General features: G+C 55.1%; 2 protein-coding genes and 1 pseudogene across 5 annotated transcripts; 2 read left to right on the forward strand and 1 right to left on the reverse strand.

Annotated features, from left to right (window-relative positions):
• On the forward strand, positions 2,546 to 3,329 carry LOC115101000 (topisomerase pseudogene; annotated as a pseudogene).
• LOC100383571 (uncharacterized) lies at positions 4,382 to 7,197 on the forward strand. 2 transcript variants are annotated; one of them, XM_008660663.4, is made up of 6 exons: positions 4,382 to 4,951; positions 5,044 to 5,238; positions 5,336 to 5,686; positions 5,767 to 6,252; positions 6,324 to 6,414; positions 6,734 to 7,197. In XM_008660663.4, the coding sequence occupies exons 1-6, from the start codon at positions 4,499 to 4,501 to the stop codon at positions 6,991 to 6,993; spliced, it is 1,836 nt and encodes a 611-aa protein (XP_008658885.1). In that variant the 5' UTR covers positions 4,382 to 4,498; the 3' UTR covers positions 6,994 to 7,197. The 2 variants fall into 2 exon arrangements, with proteins under 2 accessions (XP_008658885.1, NP_001169690.1); NM_001176219.1 differs by having other exon boundaries at positions 4,455 to 4,951; positions 5,333 to 5,686; positions 6,734 to 7,195.
• Positions 7,198 to 7,373: 176 nt separating this feature from the next.
• On the reverse strand, positions 7,374 to 8,736 carry LOC100283057 (uncharacterized). 3 transcript variants are annotated; one of them, XM_008660419.4, is made up of 5 exons: positions 8,453 to 8,736; positions 8,134 to 8,375; positions 7,860 to 8,046; positions 7,636 to 7,797; positions 7,374 to 7,561 (listed from the first exon to the last, which is right to left on the reverse strand). In XM_008660419.4, the coding sequence occupies exons 1-5, from the start codon at positions 8,564 to 8,566 to the stop codon at positions 7,508 to 7,510; spliced, it is 759 nt and encodes a 252-aa protein (XP_008658641.2). In that variant the 5' UTR covers positions 8,567 to 8,736; the 3' UTR covers positions 7,374 to 7,507. The 3 variants fall into 3 exon arrangements, with proteins under 3 accessions (XP_008658641.2, XP_035818164.1, NP_001358826.1); XM_035962271.1 differs by having other exon boundaries at positions 8,474 to 8,732; NM_001371897.1 differs by having other exon boundaries at positions 7,636 to 7,791; positions 8,453 to 8,649.
• Between the last annotated feature and the right edge of the window lie 17,048 nt (positions 8,737 to 25,784).

Consider the following 25,784-nt stretch of genomic DNA (forward strand, 5'->3'; position numbering starts at 1 on the left):
GCCGAAGCTCTTGGCGGCGTTTTGTCAATTACCTCTGTCACGGTAATGATTCTTTGTTTCTTCGCCTTGATTGTTTTCCTTGATTTCTCGGGCTCCTTGTCCTTCTGAAAAAACTTTGTCAGTTGAGGACCCAGTGGACTTAGCTTCGCAGGTAAGGATTCAGTCATTACCTTCAGAATTTCCTCAACAACAGCAGCAGAAGGCGATGCGGGGGTTTCTTCTGCTTCGGATATTTGTTGCTTCGGAGAAGAAGCTTTCCTTTTCTTTTGCATTTTCTTCTTTATTGGCTCTTTTTCACCTTCATCTAAGGCTTCAGTTGCCCTTTTCCTTTTTTGGCCCCCGGCACCTTTGTTCAGATCTTCGTAGTCTGGGTATTCGAAGCCCAGGGCGTCCAACACTCGATTCAGCCTTCGTTTTGGACGGGTGCCGAAGGCTGCAGTCATCAGTTGATCTTCTTTCTTGGAATAATTGCCAAGTATCTCATTGCACATCACTTCAATTGTATCCAGCCACTCTTGGCAAGGAGTTTTAAAGTATTTCTTAAATTTGAAGTAGTAAGGCAAACGTACAAGTTCACCTTTTTTCTTTTCCCCCTCCAGCTTCGGCATTTCCCACTCTTTTACGCTAGGGAAAACTTTGAAAGCCAAGAATTCCTGGACCAGGTCCCTTGTACTGATATTCTCTGCAATCATTTTGAATTCATACATTGCTTTTTGAGTCGGACCCTCTGGTAACATGTGGCACTGGGGGCGAGTTTCCCCGAAGGTCAGTTCCAGTGGACTTTGCACAAGCTTTTCTTTATCATCATCAACCTTAACATAGAACCATTCTGATTTCCACCCTGCTGCCCATTTGCTTCGATAGCTGATCACAGGATACTTCGTAGTTTTCCGGTAAGCAAAATTATAGCAACCAAAATTCTCATGTAATCCATCCTTTCTAGCCTTTGTCTGATAGTGCAGTTCGTGAACTCGGCAAAAGCTGTCAGCAAACGGTTCCACCGCCTGGCTTCGGAGTGCCCAAATATAAACACTAAGCCTAACGATAGCGTTAGGGGTTAGCTGGTGAAAATAGATTCCAAAATTCTTCAATATCTCTGCAATAATCCCATGAAGGGGGAATCTCAACCCAGCCTTTAAGAAGCTTTTAAAAATAACAATTTCATCTTTCTCCGGCTTTGGGGTAGTCTCTTCTCCCCCGAAGCGTAGTAGCTTCTTTTGATTTTCAGTAAAATAGCCTGACTTTACCATCTTGGACAAATCAGCCTTCGAAACAGTAGATTTCCCGAAGTCCAAATGGCTGGGTTTGCTTGGCGTAGCAAGGTGATAATCATCTTCGGGGTCAGTTTCCTCAGCATCTTCTCCTTCTGCTTCAGCAATTGTTTGTTCTGCATCATCAATAGGAGCCCTTTCCGAAGTCACTAACCCGGATCGTTGCATGGCTTCGGAGATAGGGACAGTCTCCGAAGCTTCCGTTTCGTCCCCCTCACGTTCAACCCTGGCGGTAGAGCGGACTCTGGCCATTTAGCTATGAACTTGTGAAACTTTAATACTTTTTTCCTCCGAAGCAGGCTTCAAGATGGAGCTTCGTTCGATTATGACAAACAAGCTTCGGCGACGGTTAAAAATTTTGGCAGCAAAACAGTGCAAATAGCAGTAAATGATGTGGTAACTTCACACCTACTCGTCTGTTTATATAGTGCCGCAGGTAAGAAGGCGAAGCGCCAGAAGTTTTACACCAAGCGGACACCCGCTCGCACTCGCTGTACGGTGGGCCGCAAAGACTGAACAGTAATTCTGCGCGGTGGGGCCGCCACGCGAAGGGAAATTGAATCGTTTCTCGACAACGAGCTCAGGGAAGGTGTTTTTAAGACCTTCGGCGCTCCGAAGCTTAAGAAACTTTTTTCACGGATCAAGCTCGTTACGAAAAACGATCTAGCACCGCGAAAGGGGCTACTGTTGGGTCCATGCTTCGTCGCCGAAGGTCTTATAGAGAGAAGCGATCCTTGGATGAAGCTGTTTGTATAAGATAGCCGAAGGTTCCTCTTCGTAAAGCTTCGGCATTGCAAACCGACTTAAAGATAGAATGACCTTTTAGTCCATAAATGTCTGAGTCAATGTTGTAAGTTTTTATAAGGGGCATACTTGTAATTCCTCACAGGCTGCGTCCTGTGCCTATAAATAGTGAACAGTATTCCGTTACTGTTCACGCATTCTGATTTTTGCAATCGCATCTCTCGGAATACAACCTTTGTCAAGGCATAGGTATTATTGTATTTAATGATTCAATGTATTAAATGAATATGATATAATGTATCTGTGAAACATTTATCCGTTTTATACCTTTTATTTTGTATTATTTTACAATGTTTATTGAGAGTTTATTACGGAAGCTTAACTTCGTAATAAGACTTTTATCAACCTTCGTCCTAGACCCATTATCCTCAAAGGAATAATGCTTCACGGACGAAGGACAGTATCATTTAACATTTTATGTTGCCTTGTTCTTAATTCATAGCATTTGAGAACAAGTCCCCAACAAATCACATGAACCCTAGATGACTAGAGTGAACGAAAAGATTGATGAGTTGAAGGTTGGGATTCTGCTGCAAGTTATCAGCTCAAGCTTCTACCATAGCTTTGGGAATTCTTGAATTGTCTAACACAGTTACCTTTTCCCCTCCAGTCCCGGATGGAGGAGCTAAAAGCAGACTTGATCAAAGCAAAAAAGGGAAGCCCCTAGGTTTTGATACAGAGGGGAAGCCAAAGAGGAACTTGGCTCCTGAAGCGCAACACATCTCAACCATACATTTTGTTGTATTTTGTTTTTGTGTGTTAATAAAAGCTAAGGTAGGCAACCTGAAAAAACCTACTTGCAGGATTGAAAAGAAGATTGCAACGCTTGAAGGCAAGATAGAGAAGATGGAGATGAATAAGAAGATAAAAGAGGATCTGAAGGCAGTTGCACTTGGAACGTCAAAGGTCAACTACTTTGATTCTAGAATAACAGTGGCATGGTGCAAACGCCATGAAGTCCCTATTGAGAAGGTATGCAATTTCTGGTTCTGACAATATTTGTTTTTCCCCAAATTCCCCAGTTGCAAAAGCCTGCAGTTATTGAACATGCAGTTCTGCTAACAGATTTTCAATAAATCTCTTCTCAGGAAATTTGTATGGGCAATGGACATTGACTCGGAATTCAGATTCTAGGAGAGCATTGGCTACCATGTGCGAGCCAGTTTGGTCCAATTTCTAGCCCTTCTCGTCGGACACTAATTACAGCTAGGAAGGAAAGTTCGAAGTCCCCTGCTCTAGAACGAAGGAAAGCACCCGACATTTTCTTTGTGGACCCTTCTTTTTTCTTCTTCTTTCGGTTCAATTGCGTTAAGTTCAGTATGTATTATGCTGAGAAATTTGAGCTCGTTTGAGGACGAGTGAGTTTGAATGCACTAGAGCTAATGATTAGTTAGCTAAAAAATATTAGTGAAATTAGCTAGCTAACAAATATTCTCTCGGTTCTTTTTTATTTGTCATGTTTTAGTTCAAAAATGAACCAACGAGCAACAAATATTCGAGAACAGTGATAGTAGCTAGCTAATTTGCTAAAAATAGCTAATAGTTGAACTATTAAATAGATTGTTTGGATGGCTTCAACTAATTTTAGTAGCTAAGTATTAGCTTTGTGTTTTGGCCATAGAAGACTTGTTCAGGGAGGATCCCATGGTCATTTGTATGTTTCCAATTTGTGTTTTTATTAAATCATTGTCTAATTGGTGTCAGGTCTTCTTCCATGGGCGGATCATTGTCGACTGGTGGTGTCAGGTCTTCTTCCATGGGCGGTGCCGTGGAGCACCTGATTGTCTCACGTATTTGACCAGCAACAAGGGACGAAGATTGTCGACTGGTGGTCTCACGTCGATAGATCATAACTCAAGTTTTTTGTAGATCTTGGTGCTATTTCATCTGATGTGTCATGTTTCAGTGATTGATTTATAGTGAACCTGTAAGATGTAAAATGACCTTTATGACAGAACCAGCTGCAAGAACAGAGTATTCTGAGGAACCTTTGTTGAAGTAAATGTCATCGAGTTTCCTAGCAATCTTATTTTTGCTGGTATCATATTTCTTTGAGCTAATCTTGTTCATTAGCTTTATATGGCTTTTGCTATGAACAGAAGCTATGTACTTGTCTGGATTTTGTATATTATAATGATGTTTGCACTCACCATCCGTTTTCAGTTCTATTGTTACTTTCGTCGCAACGCACGGGCACTCACCTAGTATATATATATATATATATATATATATATATATATATATATATATATATATATATATATATATATATATATATATATATTCGGACTTCGGAGTACAAGATCGGTGTTATAATGGCAAATAATTCGTGATAAGCTAAACCCAAGGCGGACCATGGTCATGGTCATGCCTTTTACTCCTTTCTCGTCTGCCAGCGCGCGGGGGAAGGAGGGACGAAAGTGATGCAGCCGCCGCCGCAGCTGCCGGCGGCTTTGCCGGTAGGGTTCCGCTTCCGCCCTACGGACGAGGAGCTGGTGCTACACTACCTCAAGCCTAAGATCGCGGGTCGCGCGCACGCGGATTTGCTCCTCATCCCCGATGTCGACCTCTCGGCGTGCGAGCCTTGGGAGCTGCCCGCTAAGGCCCTCATCAGGTCCGACGATCCCGAGTGGTTCTTCTTCGCGCCCCTAGACCGCAAGTACCCTGGAGGCCACCGCTCCAACCGCTCCACCGCAGCCGGGTACTGGAAGGCCACGGGCAAGGACCGCCTCATCCGCTCGCGCCCAGCAGGCACCCTCATCGGCGTCAAGAAGACGCTCGTCTTCCACAGAGGCAGGGCACCCCGAGGACACCGCACCGCCTGGATCATGCACGAGTACCGTACGGCCGAGCCCCAGCTCCCACAAGGCCAAAACGTTTGTTGCTCCCGCTACCCATTTCGATTTGGCTGCTACTGCCCCCAGGCCTGATTACAATCATCTCTTGTTTCTTTCTACTCTATCACCAGGGTAGCTTCGTGCTCTACCGCCTATTCAACAAGAACGAGGAGGAATCCGAAGCCTCAGACGCTGCCGATTCACCGTCCACGTCGTCTCCGCCCATCGCGCCGGAGGTGAAAACTGAGAATTTGAGCCAACCGACTTCTGCCAAAATGTCTCCCCATATTGCAACTGTCAGTAGCAATGAGCCAACGTCTAATCAGGTGCAGTAGAGTATCCTTGGATTGGTCTAAGTTAACATCTCATTTCAATGAATGCACGCTGCACATTGATTCATGGTGTAACTGTAACCTATAGCAGGGAGACGTTAATCTTCTGGATGTGTTAACCCAGCTTCCAGACCTACATCCTGAGCAAGCATTCGATGGATTCCCTACCATCACCTCTCCTATGCGCCCTTACACTGATCATCCATTTTTTGGCAATGCTGGCGACCAAGATCTTTCAGCGTATATAGACAGTATCATCTCTCATCAGGATCTGGAAGGCTTGTTGGCCAGCCCTTCTTTGGCTGACATGGTTGAGCAGGCTACTGTAAATGTTGAGCCCCACCCTATTAATGTACCCGTTCTAGACAACAGCTCAAACAGCAACAGATTGGCTGAAAACAGCCGTGGAAAAGTTGGTTCTGAAACGTTGCTCCTAATCAAGGTTAGGATCATTTTGTCCTCACTTTATCCATCCTGGGATTCATATTTCAACATAATTCCTAGTTTTCTTCCCAATCAAAGGGTACAGATGGCACAGGTGCTGCTGCTTGCTCTTCTTCTGCAACCAAAATACTCCAAGACAATACTGATGATCACACAGGAGCTCAAAGTAACTTGGCTTCCAGTGCATCAGCTCAAGTGTCTCACTTTTACAACCAATATGAACTCCAATCGGCATTCGTCCCTGAAATGGAACCACCAAATAGTGGAACCTTGTGCTCTGCAGCCTCCCCGACTCCCCATCCCCAGCACTTGTTCAACGGTGTGGTAGCTTCAGATGTCTTCAATGGAATCCAAGGATGGCCAGCGGAACCTTTGACGGATCCACACCAAGGGAATGCACCAAGAAGGATCCGCCTTGCGCACTCTATTCAGAGGGCATCAGTCACTGAGCCTGTACTAACTTCTGATGTGGAGGATGAAGATGAACCGGGAATATGTTATAGCGCAGACAGTTCATCCGCCAGCAATACCGAGGATTATGCCAATGTGTTCTCCCAAACTATGGTTCGACTCTACCTTCTCATAACTCCATTTGCTGACGCTAGTACTAACTGGATTAATATGGTCTTGACCAGGCTGGAGAAACAATGCGTATTCAACGTGGAGGGGTGATATCTACTCAAGTAGTTTCGTCAACAGAAAAGCTACAAGATTTCACATTTGATGGTAGTATATTGCAATTTCCGTTTAAATGGCTCTACTGCTCTCTGAAGTTAGTATATAATATTAGTTATAAAAAAAATACTTATGGTTAAGGTAGCAAGAAAAAAATGTTTCAGCAAATTGCAAAAGCTGTAGCTCCTATCATTGGATTATTACATAACTTTGGCATTGGGGTCACTTGTGTTATGTGACGTTTCAGTTGGATTGTAGAGTTAAAAGTTAGCTTTTATGCTGTAAAACCGGACCTTATTATCCATATAATATATGTTGGACCGATGCATGGCTGCTCTGTATCTGAGGTTTTGGTACTTTTGTTGTGCAGAAGGTACACTGCTACATGGTGAGCTGCATCATGGAGGCAATCTCAGGCAGCGGCGCACGGAGGAGACGAGGCAGGATGTTCGTGATGGCATGCAGCACAGCGTCCATGTGACTAGAGTGGCAGTGCCATCCTTGAGAAGGAAAGGAGAGGCTGCACAGATTGGTTCAGTGGTGCGGTTGCTCCTTTTGGTTCTCCTCCTCGTCGTCATCTTTGTATTTGTAGGATTATGGAAATGTAGCTCGTTCAGATTGTTGCATTAGCAGCTACTATTTGTGATTCAGGGGTATCAGTGCATTAGTAGCTAGTTTGCCTGGTTGTCTGATCTCGTGAAGGAGCAGGGGAAAGTTTATGCAGGATTCACAATGCTCCTCTTGTCTGGCTTGACATAGAAATCTAAAAGTTGTGACTTGTGAGGCAACCTGTTGCCTTGTTCATATAATAATAGAATGAAACTTGTGTTGCAAGGTGTGAGTGTTCCACATATTTATTCAGTTATTATCATGTCATATTGTCATGTTCATACCCCATGGAAATCTCTGCTGCTGCTACATCATGTCATGCTTGCTTGTTCGCAGCTCAGGAGGCCCGCAAATCAACACCAGCAAGCTCATCCATCATCAGTAGAAAATCAACACAAAAATAGCAGAACCAAATATTCATTCCCAGCAGTCATCTTTCGTCTTACTATTATTATTATTAGTACAATAGGATAGGAGTACACGGTACTATGAAGTAGTGACCACAACAACATATGTCATCCAATTCATTCAGCAGCTACCGCTTCTTCCTCTTCTTCTCGTCTTGGGATTTCTCCTGTGCATTCTTCATCTGCAAAATCAACCAAGGAATCAACCATACCAATCATTTCCTGAGACAGCATGCCCACTCACTCACTCACTCACCATGATGACAAGGATTCGAACAAGAACCGCAACAAAGTCGGTGAAGAGAGTCAGCGCGTGCTTGATGTAGTCCATGTCCCCACGGTGCGCCCTCTCGATGATCTCCTGGGTGTCAAACACCATATATCCCAGGAAAACCAGGAGGCCAAAGTAGAGCTGCAGCTAGTAGTCGGTCAGCTTGGTTGCATGCTTTCTTATTACAGCTTCAGATTTGTTCCCATCACCTCAAACATGAAGGTCGCGCTGGTGTGGCCAAAGATTGAAGTAGCAAACTGCAGCCAGAGAAGAATGGAGAGGCCAGATGAAAGCAGACCGCCGAGGTACAGGTATTCCCTGCGCTTGGCGATGATGGCAGCGCCAGAGAAGCATGCAAAAGCAACTGCGGTCCCGACGAACGCAGTGACGAGAATCCTGGTACATGAGATGCAGTTTCATCAACAAAGCAGACCACAGCTCATCATTCTTGTGTAATGTAATGGATGAGTGACGACGATTGACCTCGAATCCAAGTCAATAACAAGGTCGACGAGCGGACCAACGGACGCGCCTTGAAGGAGCGCGGCAGACATGAGCAGCGCCAAGCGGTTCCTCTCCTGGTCCCGTGAAGCGGGCAGGGAGATGAGGAAGGCGATGGAGGCCACGCATCCCACGGTCGTGAGGGCGCCTCCGACGTTGAGGAGGATGTGGAGGTACGCGCCGAGTGCAGAGAAGGCCAGCGCGGAGCATAGGGTGAGGTACACCTGCAGTCGGGAACGGGATCAGCTAAAGCCAAGCGTGAGAAGAGAGCCGGGATTGGAGAAGGAGACGAGGGGCTTGCATGTTTGAGGTGGGACTGCACAGCGGGTGAGATGTGACCCAGACGCTTGAGCGATTCGAAGCCGCTGCCGCCCGCCCTCCTCCTCCGCTGCGATTGGCCGAACAGAGACTCCATCGCAGGCGCCACCGACTGATGCCGCAAACTGGAAAGCAAGCGGAAAGAAACCCTAATTTGGAGAATTGCTTGCTACTCAGTCGGGTCGGGAGGTGGACGAAGACGAGCACGACTATGGAAAAGTCGTTGGTCCTGGCCACCCGGCCCACTCTTTGCTTTCAGGCTTGGCCCAACATCACACTTTCCACTACGGCTTATTTGTATATTCATATATCAATACTAGGTGAGTGACCCTACGTTGCAACGGAAACATATAATACCGTAACAACTCATGTATAAATGTGTGTTATACTGTTATGAGAAAATATTTTGTAATTAATTTGTGATCCTAGCCATACATAAATTTGTTATTTTAGTCTAGCTATTTTATCACTACATTGCAACAAACAAGACTTGTGAGTATGCGATGGCACACAAGTTATTCGATAAGTGCACATGAAACAAAACAATGCATATATTCTGCCATGGAGTAGACAAGAAGAAATGACATCTATTTTTGTGTATGCATTTCCTGCTTTCTTGGTGTTTTGCGCCCATTGCATCTGCCCTCCAGTGCTTCCCTGCAAAGGAGTTTTCAGCGATCAAGAGGATGTATATGTGATTCAAATAAGTTAGAAGAAATTTCTGAAACAAATCTGTCGGGGACCATAATTAGGGGTACCCTCAAGACGCCTAATTCTCAGCTGGTAACCCCCATCAGCATAAAGCTGCAAAGGCCTGATGGGCACGATTAAGTCAGGGATCAGTCCACACGAGTGACTCGATCACGCTTCACCCGAGCCTAGCCTCGGCCGAAGGCAGCCGACCTCGAGAGACTTCCGTCTCGCCCGAGGCCCCCTTTTTATGGCGGACACATCACCGGCTTGCCCAAGGCCTTGGCTTCGCTCAGAAGCAACCTTGACTAAATCACCACACCGACTGACCAAATTGCAGGGGCATTTAACGCAAAGGTGGCCTGACACCTCTATCCTGACACGCGCCCCCGGCAGAGCCGAGGTGACCGCCGTCACTCCACCGCTCCACTGGCCAGTCTGACAGAAGGACAGCGCCGCCTGCGCCACTCCGACTGCAGTGCCACTCGACAGAGTGAGTCTGACAGGCAATTAGGCCTTGCCAAAGGCGCCACGGCGAACTCCGCTCCGCCCGACCCCAGGGCTCGGACTCGGGCTAGGACCCGGAAGACGGCGAACTCTGCTCCGCCCGACCCCAGGGCTCGGACTCGGGCTAGGACCCGGAAGACGGCGAACTCCGCTCCGCCCGACCCCAGGGCTCGGACTCGGGCTAAGACCCGGAAGACGGCGAACTCCGCTCCGCCCGACCCCAGGGCTCGGACTCGGGCTAAGACCCGGAAGACGGCGAACTCCGCTCCGCCCGACCCCAGGGCTCGGACTCGGGCTAGGACCCGGAAGACGGCGAACTCCGCTCCGCCCGACCCCAGGGCTCGGACTCGGGCTAAGACCCGGAAGACGGCGAACTCCGCTCCGCCCGACCCCAGGGCTCGGACTCGGGCTAAGACCCGGAAGACGGCGAACTCCGCTCCGCCCGACCCCAGGGCTCGGACTCGGGCTAAGACCCGGAAGACGGCGAACTCCGCTCCGCCCGACCCCAGGGCTCGGACTCGGGCTAAGACCCGGAAGACGGCGAACTCCGCTCCGCCCGACCCCAGGGCTCGGACTCAGGCTAAGACCCGGAAGACGACGAAACTCCGCCTCGCCCGACCCCAGGGCTCGGACTCCGCCCTGGCCTCGACCGGACGACTTCCGCCTCGCCCGACCCCCTGGCTCGGGCTCGGCCACGGCAACTGAAGGCAAGACTCAACCTCGGCTTCAGAGGAAACCCCACGTCGCCCTGCCTAGAGCACAGACCGCCACGTCAACAGGAAACGTCATCATCACCCTACCCCGAATCGACTCGGGTCACGGAGAACAAGACCGGCGTCTCGTCCGGCCAGCTCCGCCAGAGGGGCAATGATGGCGCTCCACGAGCTCTATGACGACGGCGGCCCCCAGCTCTCTTACGGCAGCAGGACAACGTCAGCAGGGACTCGACCGCTCCAACAGCTGTCCCTCCATCAGGCTCCGCCGCACCACCGATAGCCACGACATCACGCCAGCAGGATGCCCAGATCTCTCCGGCTGCCACATCGGCATGTACCTAGGGCACTAGCTCTCCCTCCGCTAGACACGTAGCACTCTGCTACATCCCCATTGTACACCTGGGTCCTCTCCTTACGACTATAAAAGGAAGGACCAGGGCCTTCTCAGAGAAGGTTGGCCGCGCGGGACCGAGGACGGGACAGGCGCTCTCTTGGGGCCGCTCGCTTCCCTCACCCGCGTGGACGCTTGTAACCCCCCTACTGCAAGCGCACCTGACCTGGGCGCGGGACGAACACGAAGGCCGCGGGACTTCCACCTCTCTCACGCTCGGCTCCGGCCGCCTCGCCTCTCCCCCCTCCGCGCTCGCCCACGCGCTCGACCCATCTGGGCTGGGGCACGCAGCACACTCACTCGTCGGCTTAGGGACCCCCCTGTCTCGAAACGCCGACAGTTGGCGCGCCAGGTAGGGGCCTGCTGCGTGCTGACGAATAGCTCCCCGTCAAGCTCCAGATGGGCAGTCTCCAGCAACCTCTCCGGCCCGGGACGGTGCTTCGTTTCGGGGCTCTCGAGTTCATGTCCTTCGACGGCAGCAACGACATGATACTTCTTCCACCGCCGTGCGACCACGACAATGGCGGCCGACAACCCGCCCGCCGGCGGCGGAATCGACGACGTCTACCCCGCGTGGTGGAAAAGCAACATTCGGGCTCGCTCCGTTCTCTCCCCCGCCAACGGAGGAGGAGGCGGGGCCATCAAGGCCAGACGGGAGGCCGCGCTTCGCCGGCCGTCGAGCGAATCGACGCCCCCGACGCCCCGACGGAAGGCACGCCGGACATCGACCTCGCGTTCAAGACGGAGGCAAGCGTCGTCCCCCCGCGGCACGACGACCCCGAGCAAGAAGACGACGCCGGCGCGCTCGCGGAAAGCCTGCAGGACGTCGCCCTCGAACCAGAGATGACGGCGCAACCAGTCCCCGATGTGACTACGTCGCTCCTCGTCGACCAAAAGGTAACGACTAACTCCCATCTTGCGTCATTTCGACTCGGCCTCCACCCGCCAAACGACCTCGATTTGGCGGGCGCTCTCATTGAGGCGAGTGCAACCCCACTGAGGTTCTGTATGCGATCGCCTTGGGACCGACTGACGGACGTCTCGACCTACGGGCCCTCTGGGTCCGAGGAAGATGACGATCCCAGCATCGGTTGGGATTTCTCCGGACTTGGCAACCCCAGTGCCGTGCGGGACTTCATGGCCGCATGTGACTACTGTCTGTCCGACTGTTCCGATGCAAGCCGCAGCCTTGGCGACGAGAGCTGCGGCCCAAGCCACGAATGTTTCCACATCGAGCTAGGGAATCCCACCGAAGGCAACCATCTTGGCATGCCGGAGGATGGTGATCTCCCTAGGCCGGTGCCTCGCGCCGACATCCCACGGGAGCTAGCTGTGGTCCCCGCTCCGGCGGGGGGTTACGACCCACAACTCGAGCAAGTCCGCGAGGCGCAGGCCAGGCTCAACGAGGGAACGGGAGCGCTTGAGCCGATCCGTCGGGACGTCGGACAGGCATGGGTGGGCCAACCCCTGGCCGGAGAAATACGTCATCTGCCCCAAGGTCTCCAGCACCGCGTCGCCAACGACGTCAGGATCAGGCCGCCGCCCGCATCCGGCGGGGTCGGTCAGAACCTGGCAACCGCAGCAATGCTCATCCGCGCGATGCCGGAGCCGTCAACCACCGAGGGTCGGCGGATCCAGGGAGAACTCAAGAATCTCCTGGAAGGCGCCGCGGCCCGGCGGGCCGAGAGCACTGCATCCCGAAGGCAAGGATATCCCTCGGAACCTCATGCCGCGACTTCCCGATCCATGCGGGAAGCCTCGGTCTACACCGGGCGCACGCGCAACACCGCGCCTGCGGCCCCGGGCCACCTCGGCAACGAGCACCATCGACGCGACCGTCGGGCTCACCTCGACGAAAGGGTGCGCCGAGGCTATCACCCCAGGCGTGGGGGACGTTACGACAGCGGGGAGGATCGGAGTCCTTCGCCCGAACCACCCGGTCCGCAGGCTTTCAGTCGGGCCATCCGACGGGCGCCATTCCCGACCCGGTTCCGACCCCCGACTACTATCGTAAAGTACTCGGGGGAAACGAGACCGGAGCTGTGGCTCGCGGACTACCGCCTTGCCTGCCAACTGGGTGGAACGGACGACGACAACCTCATCATCCGCAACCTCCCCCTGTTCCTCTCCGACACTGCTCGTGCCTGGTTGGAGCACCTGCCTCCGGGGCAGATTTCCAACTGGGACGACTTGGTCCAAGCCTTCGCTGGCAATTTCCAGGGCACATACGTGCGCCCCGGGAATTCCTGGGACCTTCGAAGCTGCCGGCAACGGCCGGGGGAGTCGCTCCGGGACTACATCCGGCGATTCTCGAAGCAGCGCACCGAGCTGCCCAACATCACCGACTCGGATGTCATCGGCGCGTTCCTCGCCGGCACCACTTGCCGCGACCTGGTGAGCAAGCTGGGTCGCAAAACCCCCACCAGGGCGAGCGAGCTGATGGACATCGCCACCAAGTTCGCCTCCGGCCAGGAGGCGGTCGAGGCTATCTTCCGAAAGGACAAGCAGCCCCAGGGCCGCCCGTCGGAAGAAGCTCCCGAGACGTCTGCTCCGCGCGGCGCCAAGAAGAAAGGCAGGAAGAAGTCGCAATCGAAACGCGACGCCGCAGACGCGGACCTTGTCGCCGCCGCCGAGTATAAGAACCCTCGGAAGCCCCCCGGAGGTGCAAACCTCTTCGACAAGATGCTCAAGGAGCCGTGCCCCTACCATCAGGGGCCCGTCAAGCACACCCTCGAGGAGTGCGTTATGCTTCGGCGTCATTTCCACAGGGCCGGGCCACCCGCCGAGGGTGGCAGGGCCCACGACGACAACAAGAACGAAGAACACCCAGCAGGGGGTTCCCCGAGGTCCGCGACTGCTTCATGATCTATGGAGGGCATGCGGCGAACACCTCGGCTCGGCACCGCAAGCAAGAGCGCCGGGAGGTCTGCTCGGTGAAGGTGGCGGCGCCAGTCTACCTAGACTGGTCCGACAAGCCCATCACTTTCGACCAAGCCGACCACCCCGACCATGTGCCGAGCCCGGGGAAATACCCGCTCGTCGTCGACCCCGTTGTCGGCGATGTCAGGCTCACCAAGGTCCTGATGGACGGGGGCAGCTGCCTCAACATCATCTACGCCGAGACCCTCAAGCTCCTGCGCGTCGATCCGTCCACCGTCCGAGCAGGCGCTGCGCCCTTCCACGGGATCATCCCTCGGAAGCGCGTCCAGCCCCTCGGGCGACTCGACCTCCCAGTCTGCTTCGGGACACCCTCCAACTTCCGAAGGGAGACCCTGACGTTCGAAGTGGTCGGGTTCCGAGGAACCTACCACGCCGTGTTAGGGAGGCCATGCTACGCGAAGTTCATGGCCGTCCCCAACTACACCTACCTGAAGCTCAAGATGCCGGGCCCCAACGGGGTCATCACCGTCGGCCCCACGTACAAACACGCGTTCGAATGCGACGTGGAGTGCGTGGAGTACGCCGAGGCCCTCGCCGAGTCCGAGGCCCTCATCGCCGACCTGGAGAACCTCTCCAAGGAGGTCCCAGACGTGAAGCGCCATGCCGGCAACTTCGAGGCAGCGGAGACGGTCAAGGCCGTCCCCCTCGACCCCAGCGGCGACACCACCAAGCAGATCCGGATCGGTTCCGGGCTCGACCCCAAATAGGAAGCAGTGCTCGTCGACTTTCTCCGCGCAAACGCCGACGTCTTTGCGTGGAGTCCCTCGGACATGCCCGGCATACCGAGGGATGTCGCCGAGCACTCGCTGGATATTCGGGCCGGAGCCCGACCCGTCAGACAGCCTCTGCGCCGATTCGACGAGGAGAAGCGCAGAGCGATTGGCGAAGAGATCCACAAGCTAATGGCGGCAGGGTTCATCAAAGAGGTATTCCATCCCGAATGGCTTGCCAACCCTGTGCTTGTGAGGAAGAAAGGGGGGAAATGGCGGATGTGTGTAGACTACACTGGTCTCAACAAAGCATGTCCGAAGGTTCCCTACCCTCTGCCTCGCATCGACCAAATCGTGGATTCCACTGCTGGGTGCGAAACCCTGTCCTTCCTCGATGCCTACTCGGGGTATCACCAGATCCGGATGAAAGAGTCCGACCAGCTCGCGACTTCTTTCATCACGCCGTTCGGCATGTACTGCTACGTCACCATGCCGTTCGGCCTGAGGAATGCAGGCGCGACGTACCAGCGGTGCATGAACCATGTGTTCGGCGAACACATCGGTCGCACAGTCGAGGCCTACGTCGATGACATCGTAGTCAAGACACGGAAGGCTCCCAACCTCCTCTCCGACCTTGAAGTGACATTCCGGTGTCTCAAGGCGAAAGGAGTCAAGCTTAATCCTGAGAAGTGTGTCTTCGGGGTGCCCCGAGGCATGCTCCTAGGGTTCATCGTCTCTGAGCGAGGCATCGAGGCCAACCCGGAGAAGATCGCGGCCATCACCAGCATGGGGCCCATCAAGGACTTAAAAGGGGTACAGAGGGTCATGGGATGCCTCGCGGCCCTGAGCCGCTTCATCTCACGCCTCGGCGAAAGAGGTCTGCCCCTGTACCGCCTTTTAAGGAAAGCCGAGTGTTTCGTTTGGACCCCTGAGGCCGAGGAAGCCCTCGGCAACCTAAAGGCGCTCCTTACAAAGGCGCCAGTCTTGGTGCCGCCGGCGGACGGAGAAACCCTCTTGGTCTACGTCGCCGCGACCACTCAGGTGGTTAGCGCCGCGATTGTGGTCGAAAGGCAGGAGGAAGGGCATACAATGCCCGTTCAGAGGCCGGTTTACTTCATCAGCGAAGTGCTGTCCGAGACTAAGATCCGCTACCCACAAGTTCAAAAGCTGCTGTATGCTGTGATCCTGACGAGGCGGAAGCTACGACACTACTTCGAGTCCCATCCGGTGACTGTGGTGTCATCCTTCCCCCTGGGGGAGATCATCCAGTGCCGAGAGGCCTCGGGCAGGATCGCAAAGTGGGCAGTGGAGATCATGGGCGAAACGATCTCGTTCGCCCCTCGGAAGGCCATCAAGTCCCAAGTGTTGGCGGATTTCGTGGCTGAATGGGTCGACACCCAACTACCAACGACTCCGATCCAACCGGAGCTCTGGACCATGTTTTTCGACGGGTTGCTGATGAAGACGGGGGCCGGTGCGGGCCTGCTCTTCATCTCGCCCCTCGGAAAGCACTTGCGCTACGTGCTGCGCCTCCACTTCCCGGCGTCCAACAATGTGGCCGAGTACGAAGCTCTGGTCAACGGATTGCGGATCGCCATCGAGCTAGGGGTCAGACGCCTCGACGCCCGCGGTGATTCGCAGCTCGTCATCGACCAAGTCATGAAGAACTCCCACTGCCGCGACCCGAAGATGGAGGCCTACTGCGACGAGGTTCGGCGCCTGGAAGACAAGTTCTTCGGGCTCGAGCTCAACCATATCGCTCGGCGCTACAACGAAACCGCAGACGAGCTGGCGAAGATAGCCTCGGGGCGAACGACAGTCCCCCCGGACGTCTTCTCCCGGGATCTGCATCAACCCTCCGTCAAGCTCGACGACGCGCCCGAGCCCGAGGTATCCTCGGCTCAGCCCGAGGTACCCTCGGCTCAGCCCGAGGTACCCTCGGCTCAGCCCGAGGTACCCTCGGTTCAGCCCGAGGCACCCTCGGCCCAGCCCGAGGTACTCTCGGCCCCCGAGGGCGGGGCATTGAACGTCGAGGAAGGGCAGAGCGGGGCCACGCCAGACCAGGATTGGCAGGCCCCGTACCTGCAATATCTCCGTCGAGGAGAGCTACCCCTCGACCAAGTCGAGGCTCGGCGGGTAGCGCGACGCGCCAAGTCATTCGTCTTGCTGGGCGACGAAGAGGAGCTCTACCATCGCAGCCCCTCGGGCATCCTCCAGCGATGCATCTCCATCGCCGAAGGTCGGGAACTGCTGCAAGAAGTACACTCGGGGGCTTGCGGCCACCACGCAGCACCCCGAGCCCTTGTTGGAAATGCTTTCCGGCAAGGCTTCTACTGGCCAACGGCGGTGGCTGACGCCACTAGAATTGTCCGCACCTGCGAAGGGTGCCAATTCTATGCGAAGCGGACACACCTGCCCGCTCAGGCTCTGCAGACAATACCCATCACCTGGCCCTTCGCTGTATGGGGTCTGGACCTCGTCGGTCCCTTGCAAAAGGCGCCCGGGGGCTACACGCACCTGCTGGTCGCCATCGACAAATTCTCCAAGTGGATCGAGGTCCGACCTCTGAACAGCATCAGGTCCGAGCAGGCGGTGGCATTCTTCACCAACATCATCCATCGCTTCGGGGTCCCGAACTCCATCATCACCGACAATGGCACCCAGTTCACTGGCAGAAAATTCTTGGATTTTTGCGAGGATCACCATATCCGGGTGGACTGGGCCGCCGTGGCTCATCCCATGTCGAATGGGCAAGTAGAGCGTGCCAACGGCATGATTCTACAAGGGCTCAAGCCTCGGATCTACAACGACCTCAACCAGTTCGGCAGGCGATGGATGAAGGAACTCCCCTCGGTGGTCTGGAGCCTAAGGACGACGCCGAGTCGTGCCACGGGCTTCACGCCGTTTTTCCTGGTCTACGGGGCTGAAGCTATCCTGCCCACTGACCTGGAATACGGCTCCCCAAGGGCGAGGGCCTACACCGAGCAAAGCAACCAAGCCAGCCGAGAGGAATCGCTGGACCAGTTGGAGGAAGCTCGGGACAGGGCCTTACTACACTCGGCGCGGTACCAACAGTCCCTGCGACGTTACCACGCCCGAGGGGTCCGGTCCCGAGAACTCCAGGTGGGCGACCTGGTGCTTCGGCTGCGACAAGACGCCCGAGGGAGGCACAAGCTCACGCCCCCCTGGGAAGGGCCGTTCGTCATCGCCAAAGTTCTGAAGCCCGGAACATACAAGCTGGCCAACAATCAAGGCGAGATCTACGGCAACGCTTGGAACATCAAACAGCTATGTCGCTTCTACCCTTAAGATGTTTTCAAGTTGTTCACATACCTCGCACCTACGCAAAGTTTAGTTGTCAAGGAAGGGTCGGCCTAGCCTCGGCAAAGCCCGACCCTCCCTCGGGGGCTAAAAGGGGGGAGACCCCCTCTGCGTCGAATTTTTTCCTCGAAAAAGGACCTCTTTTTAGCAGGATTTCTTCCGTGCTTCTTGACTACTTTGGAAAGCGGATCCTGGAAACGACGAGGTACGCGTAAGCGGCAAGGCCGACCGAGCCGAGGGATTCCCACGCCTCTGGGATACGGATACCTCACTCGTCCCTTCCGCGAAAAGCAACTCTCGCTCACACAAACATCCCTATTACCGACAGAGTCCAGATGCTCGAAACAAGAGGAAAAAAGGACGCAGCTTCGCAAGCGCGGCGAGGGCGTGTTCTTCTGGCCTCGGCGGCCGCAGAAAACACACGCTACAAGACGATCTGATCCTGCAGGCTCGGGTCTTCACGCCGAGGGGAGCCGTAGCACCCTCGGCATCGACGACGTCTACAGCAAAGCCCGACCCAGCCTCGGGCGGCGCCGAGGTCCAGGGGCACCTCCGGGAATCCGGCCCGAGCAGGCGGCTCAACCGGTTACCCCTGGGGCCTCGGGCAACCGGCTTCCAAGGGCGCTAGCCCGATCCGAGGCCTCGACTGACCGACTTGGGCGTCGGCACCGCTGACGGGCGACACGGCTAGGCTCCGGCCGACCAGGTTCCCCATTCTCGAGCCAACTCCGCCTCTGTTCATACTGATATCGCTACCCCCGGCCTCGATCCACCAAAGGGCGGCCGAGGGGTCCCTTCAACTAAGCTAGAGGAGCCTCACGTAACAAGGACGAACGGGCCGAGGGATTCCTACGCCTCCGGGATACGGATACCTCACCCGTCACCTTGACACGGGGCAACTCATGCTTGGTAAAGCGGTTTAGATAATAAAACAGGCGAGACTTAGTGCTCGGAAATGAGGAAAAAACACGGCTCCGTGCCAAACTTACATACACGTTCAGGCCTCGACAGCCACAATGAACGAACTCACTGGCATTCGAAGTGCCATTACAAACGGAACTCCGGTTCCCCCTCCGCAGGTACGAACAACCCCACTCCGAGGGGGAAGGCCTGCGGAGCAACGGAAGACCGACGAACGGCACGCCGTCACCTGCTCCAGCAGTGGCGACGATGGCGACTTCTGCTCCGGGGGGCCGAACAGCGGCAACGCTGACCTCAGGGTGGATGCCGCTGTCAGGAGGCCCCCGCCCGTGCCAAAACTCGTGAGGCAAGGACGGGCAGAAGGCCGTAGAAGATGGAGGTCAGCCCGTGGCCGGTCCCGGCCGCCGCGCCGGCGGAAGAACCTCTTCCGGCTGCCGTGGCAGACGCCGACGCCGCAAGGGGCCCCGAAGCCACTCGCGGCTGAAGACCAGGCACGCTGCAGCTGCCGGACGCCACGGGCAATGCCCGCTTCTCCCCCCATCACTGAGTGGAGGAGCGGGCCACCGCCCACGCAGGGGCCGACCCCAACTCGGCACTCTCCCCTCCCCAGCCTTGGTGATGAAAATCCTTGAGGCTGAGGAAGGGGCAGAGGCCGCAGCCCGGCTCGCTTTCCCCCACCATCAAGCTGGAGGTCGCCATCTCGGGTGACCGCCGGTGAAGGGGTGCGACCGGGCTGCGTGATGAAAATCCTTGAAGCCGAACGATGGCTGAGAGGTACCAACTCCCATGGAGTTGCGTTCCTCCAACGAGGAGGCGGAAAGGCGGCGGATATCCCCCATCCGGGGGCTTGGAAGACGGGAAGACCCGGCGCTTAAGGGAGGAAGAAGACATGGTCGCCTTACGAAAGGAGCCTCCCTCCTTTTAAAGGCAACTCCCCCTACGTGCGCCCCCAGGCGCCGCGGGCCGAGTCTTCTCCAACACGCTCCAAGGCCCTCCCCTGCGACTCGGGGGCTGGGTCCCGCATGTCATACAAGCCGGCTCGGGGCAGAAGAAGCCAAACCGCCGCGCATGGTGCGCACGACCGTCCAGCGGTTACAGGCGACCCCCCATTTCCGCCCAGACCAACGGGCAGAAGGGGCGAGCAGCCATGCAGGCGGCATGCAACCGCGCCAGATGGACGCGCTTCTCCAACTTCTGACACGCCAGCCTGGGGCCCAGGCCCACGCGTCGAGCAACTGGCACGCCAGTTGCTGCATGCAAGCAACCACACCGCCGCTTGTGCCACCGTCGCGCCTCTTCGGTTGCGAAGCCTATGCCACGACTCGAGGCGACCCAACAGCGCCAGACTGGCGCGTCGGTCAAAGCGATCGAAAGTGGGCCAGCAGTAATAGCGGTGGCAGGTGGGCGGGCGCAGCGGTCACGTCGTCAGCCAGGCTCACGTCCCATCCTGAGACAGCAAGAGAGCCTCCTCTCACGGCGTGAAGACGGTGCACCCGTGACCCGTTCCTCGAACGGATCACCCGCGCGCAACGGCCGCCCCGCCAACCACTCGCCCCGTCGCATTAACTCCGCGGCGGGACACGCGGCGCTTCTGGCGGGAGGAGCGCGCGACGCTTCACCTTCGCCTTAATAACCGCGTCAGAAAAGGTACGCCACGTCGTCTGATTTCGTATCCTTTTCCGTTTTCCTCTTTCTCTATCTCTTGCAGCAGGGACCGGGGAAGGGGGATACCCCGAGAGGGATCCTTCTCCGCGAAGGAACCGGGCTCCGCGCCCCCCATTACTGATCAGGGGTTCGAAGGCTGGCCCCCCGAGGGTTCAACAGCCGCCTCAGATCGCGTGGGCCCGACACCCACTACTGGTCAGGGGTTCGAAGGCCAGCCCCCCGAAGGGCTCCATGGCCGCCTCAGGCTACTCGGGCTCCGCGCCCATTACTGATCAGGGGTTCGAAGGCTGGCCCCCGAAGGGTTCACAGTCGCCTCAGACACCGAGCGAGGGATGACCAGGGGTACGTTCGATACATAACCGAGGCTCGGGCTACGCTCCCGAGGTACCCTAGGACATATCCGAGACCAGCGGGAACGATCTTGTAACGGAATCCCATCGGAGGGAGGCATCGAGCCCTCGGACCCCGTCGCCAGGGGACCGGGTCCGGCAAGTCACCCGTAGGTACTTTTGGGCGTGCCTCTGGGCCCCTAGCCGACCCCCAACGAACGGGGCACGGACGTCCACTCGGATTACCCGCTTGCAGCTCACCGGAGACACCATGTTCGGTGCCCATCGAGGGTAACATGGCGCACTCCCCCCCTCCTCCTTGCGGAAAGGCGACGTAGGGGCGTATGTAAAAAGCCGAGTCTGTCCCTGATCGTCCTCTCGCCCTGTGCAGAGGCTCGGGGGCTGCTCTCGCAAAAACCGGCTCCGGCCAAATCGTTGACAGCGTCAACATACCAGCCCGAGAGCTTGGGCCCCGACCGTGCACCCGGGCTACGGCCAGTTCGCATGAGGGAACGACCAGACCAGCCGAAGCGTAAAGCGAAGCATTAAGACCTCGAAGGAGTGTAACCACTCCTCCGAGGCCTCGGGGGCTACACCCGGCGGGTGCGCTCGCGCGCACCCACCGGAACGAAATGCAACCGAGAAAGGCTGGTCCCCTTGCAAAAAAGTGCGACAAAAGCCTCCAAGCGAGTGCTAACACTCCCTTCGAGGCTCGGGGGCTACTGTCGGGGACCATAATTAGGGGTACCCTCAAGACGCCTAATTCTCAGCTGGTAACCCCCATCAGCATAAAGCTGCAAAGGCCTGATGGGCACGATTAAGTCAGGGATCAGTCCACACGAGTGACTCGATCACGCTTCACCCGAGCCTAGCCTCGGCCGAAGGCAGCCGACCTCGAGAGACTTCCGTCTCGCCCGAGGCCCCCTTTTTATGGCGGACACATCACCGGCTTGCCCAAGGCCTTGGCTTCGCTCAGAAGCAACCTTGACTAAATCACCACACCGACTGACCAAATTGCAGGGGCATTTAACGCAAAGGTGGCCTGACACCTCTATCCTGACACGCGCCCCCGGCAGAGCCGAGGTGACCGCCGTCACTCCACCGCTCCACTGGCCAGTCTGACAGAAGGACAGCGCCGCCTGCGCCACTCCGACTGCAGTGCCACTCGACAGAGTGAGTCTGACAGGCAATTAGGCCTTGCCAAAGGCGCCACGGCGAACTCCGCTCCGCCCGACCCCAGGGCTCGGACTCGGGCTAGGACCCGGAAGACGGCGAACTCCGCTCCGCCCGACCCCAGGGCTCGGACTCGGGCTAGGACCCGGAAGACGGCGAACTCCGCTCCGCCCGACCCCAGGGCTCGGACTCGGGCTAAGACCCGGAAGACGGCGAACTCCGCTCCGCCCGACCCCAGGGCTCGGACTCGGGCTAAGACCCGGAAGACGGCGAACTCCGCTCCGCCCGACCCCAGGGCTCGGACTTGGGCTAGGACCCGGAAGACGGCGAACTCCGCTCCGCCCGACCCCAGGGCTCGGACTCGGGCTAAGACCCGGAAGACGGCGAACTCCGCTCCGCCCGACCCCAGGGCTCGGACTCGGGCTAAGACCCGGAAGACGGCGAACTCCGCTCCGCCCGACCCCAGGGCTCGGACTCGGGCTAAGACCCGGAAGACGGCGAACTCCGCTCCGCCCGACCCCAGGGCTCGGACTCGGGCTAAGACCCAGAAGACGGCGAACTCCGCTCCGCCCGACCCCAGGGCTCGGACTCAGGCTAAGACCCGGAAGACGACGAAACTCCGCCTCGCCCGACCCCAGGGCTCGGACTCCGCCCTGGCCTCGGCCGGACGACTTCCGCCTCGCCCGACCCCCTGGCTCGGGCTCGGCCACGGCAACTGAAGGCAAGACTCAACCTCGGCTTCGGAGGAAACCCCACGTCGCCCTGCCTAGAGCACAGACCGCCACGTCAACAGGAAACGTCATCATCACCCTACCCCGAATCGACTCGGGTCACGGAGAACAAGACCGGCGTCTCGTCCGGCCAGCTCCGCCAGAGGGGCAATGATGGCGCTCCACGAGCTCTATGACGACGGCGGCCCCCAGCTCTCTTACGGCAGCAGGACAACGTCAGCAGGGACTCGACCGCTCCAACAGCTGTCCCTCCATCAGGCTCCGCCGCACCACCGATAGCCACGACATCACGCCAGCAGGATGCCCAGATCTCTCCGGCTGCCACATCGGCATGTACCTAGGGCACTAGCTCTCCCTCCGCTAGACACGTAGCACTCTGCTACATCCCCATTGTACACCTGGGTCCTCTCCTTACGACTATAAAAGGAAGGACCAGGGCCTTCTCAGAGAAGGTTGGCCGCGCGGGACCGAGGACGGGACAGGCGCTCTCTTGGGGCCGCTCGCTTCCCTCACCCGCGTGGACGCTTGTAACCCCCCTACTGCAAGCGCACCTGACCTGGGCGCGGGACGAACACGAAGGCCGCGGGACTTCCACCTCTCTCACGCTCGGCTCCGGCCGCCTCGCCTCTCCCCCCTCCGCGCTCGCCCACGCGCTCGACCCATCTGGGCTGGGGCACGCAGCACACTCACTCGTCGGCTTAGGGACCCCCCTGTCTCGAAACGCCGACAAAATCCGATTGTATCCGTTGAGAGATCAACTGGCACAACACCGACAGATCTGGCCCATTGCTCGTGTCCAGCATGGTTGCATGGGTGGCACTCTGCATTTGATACTGAACTCTTGTCTATTTGTAAATGATAAAGGCTACAAAAAAACTCAAACATGTTGAAACAGGCAAAGCGACAAAAATCTAATGCAATTTTTTTGAACTGAACGTGGCCTTTGTTTGGAGCTATGACATAATGGAACATAAACTAAAAGTCATGAGGTTCACATGGCTCTGGTTCCATGCTGCTGAACAACAGATCTCTAAACCAACTTGCCTTCTACATTTAGCAACATTGACTCCTGCCACATTTTGCCAAATGAAAATCTATTTGTTTTGTACTGGTATTGCGATATAGAAGGGAACATGTCACATAGAGTCATGAATTCACCATCTCGAGGGGTCTAATTCTGTGCAAGAAAAAACATCTACACTTGTTTGGGCACCGCCATAGCTCCTCAGGTGTCTAATGTATAGTATCAAGTCTCGATAGAAGCGGCCACAAAACCCACCCATGCTTATGTATGCATTTTGTATGTATAGATAGAACTAAATTATAGCAATCATTAATTTTAAGGGGAAAAGGTGATCAATATAAAATTTTGGTGTAGGAACTGAAAATAAAATTTACCTTTAATCAAAATGTAAGTGTGTCAGTAAACAGTTCATGTATTAATTTACAACCAACATGCCACTCTCGAGAAGGGTTCTTGAGATTCATGAACAAACGAGCACCTGGGTGTAAACAGTATATTAGGGAAGAGCAGTGAAGTCCAATAGGAATATGGATTTGTATTGGCAGCATTGATGAGGCAAATAACATTCATTCATTCATAAATCCATTGCAAGAAAGGTATACAGTTCGTATATTTTTTATTATTTCATAAACATACTGAGCATTAAAAACAACCATTCATTCGAGAAGAGCAAGAAATGGCATATAGGTATACACTCCATTCATTTTACTTCGGAAGTACATGCCGAATTGCGCAGTCTAGATATCCAGCTGCCTTCAAGAAGACATCAACAGTGGCCCGTCTACTCTCTGTAGCACATTGGAAATATATGGCCTTGTCAGCGCTTGAGCACTATAGACAGAAGTACTTGAACGCACGACAAATTGTTAGCATCTTTGAGTGGCCTAATTTAAATAAAGGAAACTTGGACACAGCAGTCTCTAGGCCGACAACACTTTGGATTCATCTACAGCTAACAGCTGTAGTCCAGCGACGACTCCTTCTCCAGCTTCTTCTTCATGCCGCCATTTGCCTCAGGTCGCCACGCCATGGCCGCCACATCCGCAGCAGCTGCGGCGCTCTCCCGCGTGCTGCTTCCGCAGCTGCTGGTCCCATCATCCGCGGACGCTGCCACCACCCTCCCGCCCTCGAAGACGCTCCTCTGCCTCAACTCCACGCCAACATAGGTCACGCATCTCGCCGCAGACCTTTCCGCGTCTGAGCTCTCGCACACCGTCTCCGCAGTCGATTGCCCATCATCCGCGACTGCTTGACGAGGGGGCGGGACATTGGATCCGGGCTGCGGGCGCCGCATAGGGTTTTGGATCGGAATAGGGGACGTGGAACGGGGGTCGCGAGCGGGTGTGCGTGGGGGAGAGAGTGCGCGCATCGGACGGGAGAGAGACTCTAGAGCGTATTGGACGGTTGAGATCGTCGAAGGCAGAACAAAGCAGAGGCAGGCTACCCCATAGAGCCTTAATAAGTAGTAATAGATTAAGTATATGCTCATATGTTATTACAGAATCTATATAATAAAACAAATTTTTTTTTGTATATCATTGTATTTTATCATATTAATTCTGTAGCAACACACGGACATATACCTAATTAAGTGTTCGTATGTTACTACAGTTTCTATATATTAAATGAGATAGTATAAGTTTACCCTTCAAATCAGGTGGTAACAAATTATGATAGCAAAATATTCTAGACTTTTTTTATACAAGATCATAAAAAAGAGATAAATCTTACTGGCTTTATGTGAAATATTGGTGGCACATTTGATCTGCATCCATGTGTTGAATTGAATGGACGAACGAATAAGTACCTAGCATGCTCTTTGAATCTGCTTTGATAAATAACATATATCATGTTGTCCTTTTTGTCGCTTTATGTTTTCCTGGTTTAAAGTATAACGAACTATAAACCTTGCAAAACATGCCAAATCTTGCAAGACAAAGACATGCTTGACTCCATCAAAGACAATGAGACCTGCAGCTTGCTGGCTGATTTCATGACTCTTGAACTTGAGTTAGTGGACGCTGTAATAAGCTTTAATACTCTATGATGTCAATTTCCTATGCTCCAAACAGTGCAGAGCTTCAGGGAAGCATATTTAACAAGAAACAATAGTGGCAGATGTGCAATAGCTGGGCATGCCAGGTAGTTCACATCTTCGCACTGTTTGGAGCATAGGAAATTTTGCTTTGCAGGAACA

The sequence above is a fragment of the Zea mays genome, chromosome 9, assembly GCF_902167145.1.
Source record: "Zea mays cultivar B73 chromosome 9, Zm-B73-REFERENCE-NAM-5.0, whole genome shotgun sequence".
Taxonomy (NCBI): Eukaryota; Viridiplantae; Streptophyta; class Magnoliopsida; order Poales; family Poaceae; genus Zea; species Zea mays.